Source organism: Fulmarus glacialis, unplaced genomic scaffold (assembly GCF_000690835.1).
Source record: "Fulmarus glacialis isolate BGI_N327 unplaced genomic scaffold, ASM69083v1 scaffold4915, whole genome shotgun sequence".
Classification (NCBI taxonomy): domain Eukaryota; kingdom Metazoa; phylum Chordata; class Aves; order Procellariiformes; family Procellariidae; genus Fulmarus; species Fulmarus glacialis.
Window position 1 is genome coordinate 85777 of NW_009211016.1, and position 6000 is coordinate 91776.

Here is a 6000-nt window from a genome sequence, read left to right on the forward strand (position 1 = left end):
CACAATAAGTTACTAAGTGACCCAATTCTGCATCTGATGAATGTGAAAAACTTTAAAAGATTTTAATGTTGCAGAGCTGTAGAACTGGGTCAAAAGAGCCAACAATACAAAGCTTTGTTCTCCAGCTTAGGGAGCACAGTAATTCAAATACTTGAAAGAATGCAGAATTACAGAAGGTCTCAACGTGCCTTTGCTTCAAGGCAGGGCTGCTTGCCACCTTCTGTATCTTTTCAAGCACTGTTATTTTAATAGCTTGTGTTCCTGGTATCTTTAAAGATCACTTGAAATAAATCCCCATTCATTTATTCATAACATTTTCTTCCATTTATAAAATATAAGCCTGCTCTTCCTTTGCATGCTAACTAGAATGAATGTGGGTCACAAGCAGTTGACTTCCTAGAGACACACTATGGTCAAACAGGAGTGCAGGGACAAAGTGGTGGGCATTTCTTAACTGGCTGCTGCAAAGCCAACAGGGCAGTAACGACAGGTTGCTTTGTGAGTAATGGTGGACATCTCCTCCTACTATTCCTTCTGCTACATTGATGTACAACAACAGTTGTAATATGGGGTTTCTGATGCAAAGGGCTCTTCCTTCAAAATTGCAATGCGCCCTCCCCATTTTTAACAGTTCTTCCTCAAGGACATCGGAAATAAAAGGATGAGAACATAAGACCTGCAAAAACTGAATCCAGAATGCAGGTCACTCCACTGATGGTGCCGTATGATCTTTACAGCCAAATGGATGTCCTGCAGGAATACTGCACACAGAAAGGAAGCACACTATTGCTGGGGCAGTTTTCTGCTTGTCAGATCTGAGAAGACAGACCTGTCCAGCACCAGCTAGGAGTGAGAGAGCTCAGAGTAGAAATTTGGGGTAGTAGGGTTTGTGGAGAGTAGGACAACCACTTTCTATCCACAGCACCTGACAGTTCTGAGGGACAGTCTTCAACAAGGAGCTCCCAGTATGCACCATCAGCATAGTGTCAAAAAGTGAGGGCTGAGCTGCTGCATAAGCAACGGGCATTAATTATGGTCCCAGGCACCTCTGAGACTGCTCCGATCGCTGCTCACCAAAATGGTTCTATAGAATTTTCTATTTTGAGCCTCACCTTCTTTTCTGGAATATCTAGGACTTTAAGCTTCCTGCAAACAAATAGACTCATGTCATTTCTGAAAAAGCTTTAAGAGAGGAAGTTGAAGTTCCTAGTCTCTTCTTACTGTCTTAAAGACTGGTCTTGAGTAAGGACCTTGGAATTTCACCCTAAGGGAAGAGCTTAGAATAGGTGACAGTGTTCTTATATTTAGGCACTAAACATTGACCTAAGTAAACAATCATGTACCTCACAAGGAAAGCTTGTGCGCTACTTCAAGCACTTCATGCTTGAATGCACAGAAAACACTACCTGTTATTTGCTTTTTAGTCTCTACATCCCTGGTGTGCCGGAGTAGGTGGAGCAAGAGTGGGATCCCTTTCTGCTCTGACACTTCCAGTTTGTTGTCATTGTCCTCAAACACCAAGTTTCTCAGAGCACCACATGCTGCCCGCTGAATGTCCTCGTTCTGAACATCAAGAAGCTGTAAAAGTTTGGGGATACCACCAAGTGAGAAAACCTGCGAGGAAAACAAAACACAGCAGAGAATAGTTAGATACTGTAAATGACAAACTCCACCCTCCCCCCCACCAAACCTTTAAATAGTCATAGGGACTTTATTCATTTGCTCCTATTTGAAAGACTTGAAGCACAGATCATTAATCATTTGGACATGACTGTTAACTTCTGGGCTTTCATATGAGTCATAGTTAAAATCCACAACTAAGGGAGGCATCATATTTTAATAATTAATGTAAGAGAATGAAACTAAATCTCTTCCAGCTTTGCTGCAGATTTGTACTCTCTGACAAGACATTTAATTGCTCTGTATTTTAGCTTCCATGTTGGTGAAATGGATATTTGAGATTTAACTCTGGAACATTTATAAACTGCTTTGAGATTTCTGGATGGAAAATGTTCCTGATGTGCCAAATTTGTTTTTTTTTTCTCAGCAGCCAGCCTGATGGAAAGACAATATTTTTCTCTGTTAACTTCTGTGCATGTACTGAAAGTGTATTAAATAAGAATACATTATACTTAGTATTTCTTATCTGTGGCATACTGAGAAAAAAATAGTAAACTAGTAAACTTCAGAATGTAGGCCATTAAACATTGTAAGCTAGTTAACTACTGAACCACCCACATTTAACAAAGACTACTCTTCAGTGTCTAATTCTTTAGAAAATGAGGTTTTGGCCCCAAATGAATGAAGAATTAAGAAGATGTTATTTTACAGCAGCTGTATGGAAACAAATAGTTTCCAAGTTCTACGTGTTGTGGCAAATGATGAATCCCATATGAGCTGTGATGTGGCATAAGCAAGCCTTGCCTCATTTAGGAATGAGTTTACTATGGAAAATACCTTACATTCATGTACAATTGCGGCTGGTTTCCTCCAGCATCTCAAAATGCCATATGGTTTTGTGGACAAACTCAACCTTGTGTAGAATCAACAGCATGTGAAAGACTTAGAAATCTGATACAACTGTTTTGAGTAGTCTAGAGTTTAATGACAAAAAGAATTCAATATAACCGTCAGGTGTTGACAACACGAAGAAATGAAATGTAACAAAGCCTTTTGCCCTTCATGCCCTGGCAAACTACACTGCCTGCCTGCCTTTCCTCTGATTCTGTTGTAAAAAGGCAGTTTCTTGTTGCCGCACTGCTGACCTGATTCCCCTGATATAAGAATCACCTAAATGCTAACAGAATGAAATACAGAAATATATATCTTGAGGTAAGTGGAGCATAGAACATGCTGAAGGCACATCGAGCTATTTTATTACAGTAGATAAGCCCCTTTGACACCGTAGCTGGTTGTTTTTTTAAACATTTATGCAGACTTTCTGTTGATAATTTTAAGTAATTTATAACTCTTGTGAAAGAAGTGGTGCTATTTCAACCTAATGTGCAAAGGAGAATTTACAAAAGCTATTGATTGGTCTGTCTAATTTTCATCGGTAGACAAAATTCCCCAAAATACTGTAAGACCACAAGTGCACAAGAAAAAGAAAAGCCACTAGACCCACAGACAACCAGGTATCAGGGAACAAAGCATCGGGAGACAAAGAAAAGGAATGCAGGCTGAAAGGCTAAAAAGGGGAAACCAGACAATGCCAACGTGAACAAGTCTGACGGGCACCAAACAGAAAAACTCAGCTAGGATATGTGGGATAGACAGGAAAATAGAAGAAGGCTTCAGGCTGACTGCTCCAATTTCAACTCTTTTACTCATCCACTTGTTTTTCAGGGAAGTTGCCTGAGAGAGGTTTGAATAATAAACCACCTTCAAACATTCAATTCTGAAACTCCAGTCCTCAGACTGAAGTTAAGGCTGCTAACTGTACTGATGGTTTTTTCCAAACCAGACTTTGATCTACTGTGAAGCAAGTTAAAACTACCAAAGGATTGAGTGATGTTTGGCTGTCACTGAACTGGATTGCATATAGATGAATAAGGAGTTAAGGCTGAGATTACATATGAATAATACCAAGCAAATTATGAAACAATGCAGGTGTAAGAAATTTTTTTTGAATGACTGAAATAAACAACCACTTTACACATTAATGTACAGAACTGTTCAGCAAGAGAGCCATAACTGTGTTCGTTAGTGAAATTTAAAGAAAAAGAAGAGGAGAGTATTTTTATTAAGCCTTTTCAAAAAACTTGTAAGAGACTTAACTAGTCTCTTGAAAGAGACTTAACAAATTTGGTTAATCCAAAATTAATGCATTTGTGCAGTCCCAGCAAGCCCTTACCAGTTTGGCTAATCCATACACTGTATTAACGCATTTGTGCAGTCCTAGCAAACCCTGAAGCTTGGATAAGTTTGCACTGGACTCCAGAGTTTCCACTTCTGGCATATTTCTGTACCAATGGTGTAGGCATGCCAGTCAAAAATGAGAGACAGGAGCAATTATATTGACAAGAAGTTCAGACTCCATGACTTACTCATAAAGGTCGAAAGGACTATGTTCATTTGGACTGAAAAAGAGCAGACTAAGTGGGTATACACTTAACAGCCTTAACATATAAGAAAAAACACTACAAAAGGGACAGAAAAATAGATATTTTTCTCCATATCCATCAAGATAGGATAGAAACTAATCAACTTAGTTTGCAAAAGGGAGATTTAAGTTATACTTTAGGAATAGCCGCTAAGAGTAGTAAAGCTCTTTGCCTGCAGGAACTTGTGGGATCCTAACTGATATGATTTTTTAAAAGTTGGTCATAAACATGTGTAATTACAGATGGTTTGGATGAATTCTTGATGTCGCTTCTTACCCTACACTTCCGTGTTTCCTATCACAAAATCCTAAAGACCAAACTTTTGCTAGCATAGACCAGCACCATTCCACTGATTTAAAAGAATCTGCAGCAAAAAGCATCAGCATATTTTAGGGAAAATACTCAACATCAGTATTCTACAAAGTTTCTCAGAATGCCTTTTTTTTGTGTTGGCACACAGTGCCATACAGTATAGAAAGTTATTTGCTCTACCTGATTGTAACTTGCATAAAAATAATTACTTACTTTTCTTCTGGCATCTGCTTTCTGGAAGCACTCATGTTGTATGAAAGTCACTGCAGCAAGAATCCTAGGTGTGGACTGTGTATTTTCACTCTTCAGTATGCTCACTGCACGCTCCAGAGTCATCTCCCCTTCTGGGCTCCTTAAAAGTACAGGCAGAGGAAATACAGTGAAGCAAGACTGCAGAAAAATCATTGTTTAGCTTGTGAAATTTCTTGTAATACCAAGATTTTTGTATTATTCATGTAACTTTAGCTTTTCTTAGAAAATTATTCCCTTTCCAGTAGCAGAAAATATTATAAAAGCTTTAAGAGATACCAATATTCTGGGGGAAGAGAAAATCATAAATGGAAGTGTTGCAACAATGAGAGGCTCTGGACAAAGCAAGTCGTGCTTCAAATTATAAAGACAAAATGGAAACATCAGTGGATGAAGGACTAAGATCCAAAGAAGGCCATAACCAAATCAGAGTGTCTTTTACTGATCATGAAAATACCTTGATGTTCTTCTCAGTAATGTGATGATTGCTTTTTTATATTTGTTTTCATGCCTTTCTTCAGTTTCTCAGTCCCCAGACTACATATACGCAGGGCTCAGTACCTGTTTTTTTCAAGCTTATAGAAGTTGTTCTAGTTTGAAATAGATGGGCAAAGCCGTTTTTCAGGTGGGACAAAATAAAACCACCACTCATTAAATCAATTGTGTACATCGCCTGTGGTAGGATTAAAAATATACGTGGCCATTTTCCTCCCAACTTCCAGCATGTTTGCTTGAATGATAATTGTGTTAGACAACCATAGAAAAAATTGGAAAAAGAGGTCACCAGCCCCATTTTTTCCCCAGTAAATGGAATATAAAACAATTCATGGCACAATCAGGTGCATTAGCTCGGGGACAGGTGGTTATGTTCCCCAGCCTTTTTACTTTTTGTTTCAAATAATCTCCACCCAGAGAAAAAGAAGGAAAAAACCAAAACCAACCAACCAAACAAAATGGACAAAACCATGAGAATTCTACTTTTTTTTTAAAACCAAATAATTTTGTAGAACGAGATCCCAGGCTGGCCAGACAGGGATGAGAGAGCAGTCCGTGAACCACAGTAAAACAAGTACTCATTGGCAATAACTCCTTGCTTCAGAGCTATCAGAATCAGAATGGTTTACTTCCTAATCATCCCAGTAAGTGCATCTAAAATTAAAAATTTTGACAGCTCTGAGACTGTCTCAATAATGGACTGGCATGAATGAAAGAGCCAAGGCAAGTCGAGACTTGCCCAGCATGGGCTGCAGAGGAGCGAGGTAGACAAACCAGGCAGAAATCAGGCAGATTTCTCACAGGAAGCTTGCTTACAAATGCATTGAAATCTGACTCTTTC

The 6000-nt window shown here is 38.8% G+C and overlaps 1 protein-coding gene across 1 annotated transcript in view; it reads right to left on the reverse strand.

Moving 5' to 3' along the window:
• PKP2 (plakophilin 2) overlaps positions 1–6000 on the reverse strand; it is a 36418-nt gene that overhangs the window by 22524 nt on the left and 7894 nt on the right. The window contains exons 3-4 of the mRNA XM_009577354.1: positions 4629–4767; positions 1407–1614 (exon numbers count right to left, since the gene is read on the reverse strand). Coding sequence (XP_009575649.1) covers positions 1407–1614; positions 4629–4767 — 347 coding nt within the window. The remainder of the gene's footprint in view (positions 1–1406; positions 1615–4628; positions 4768–6000) is intronic.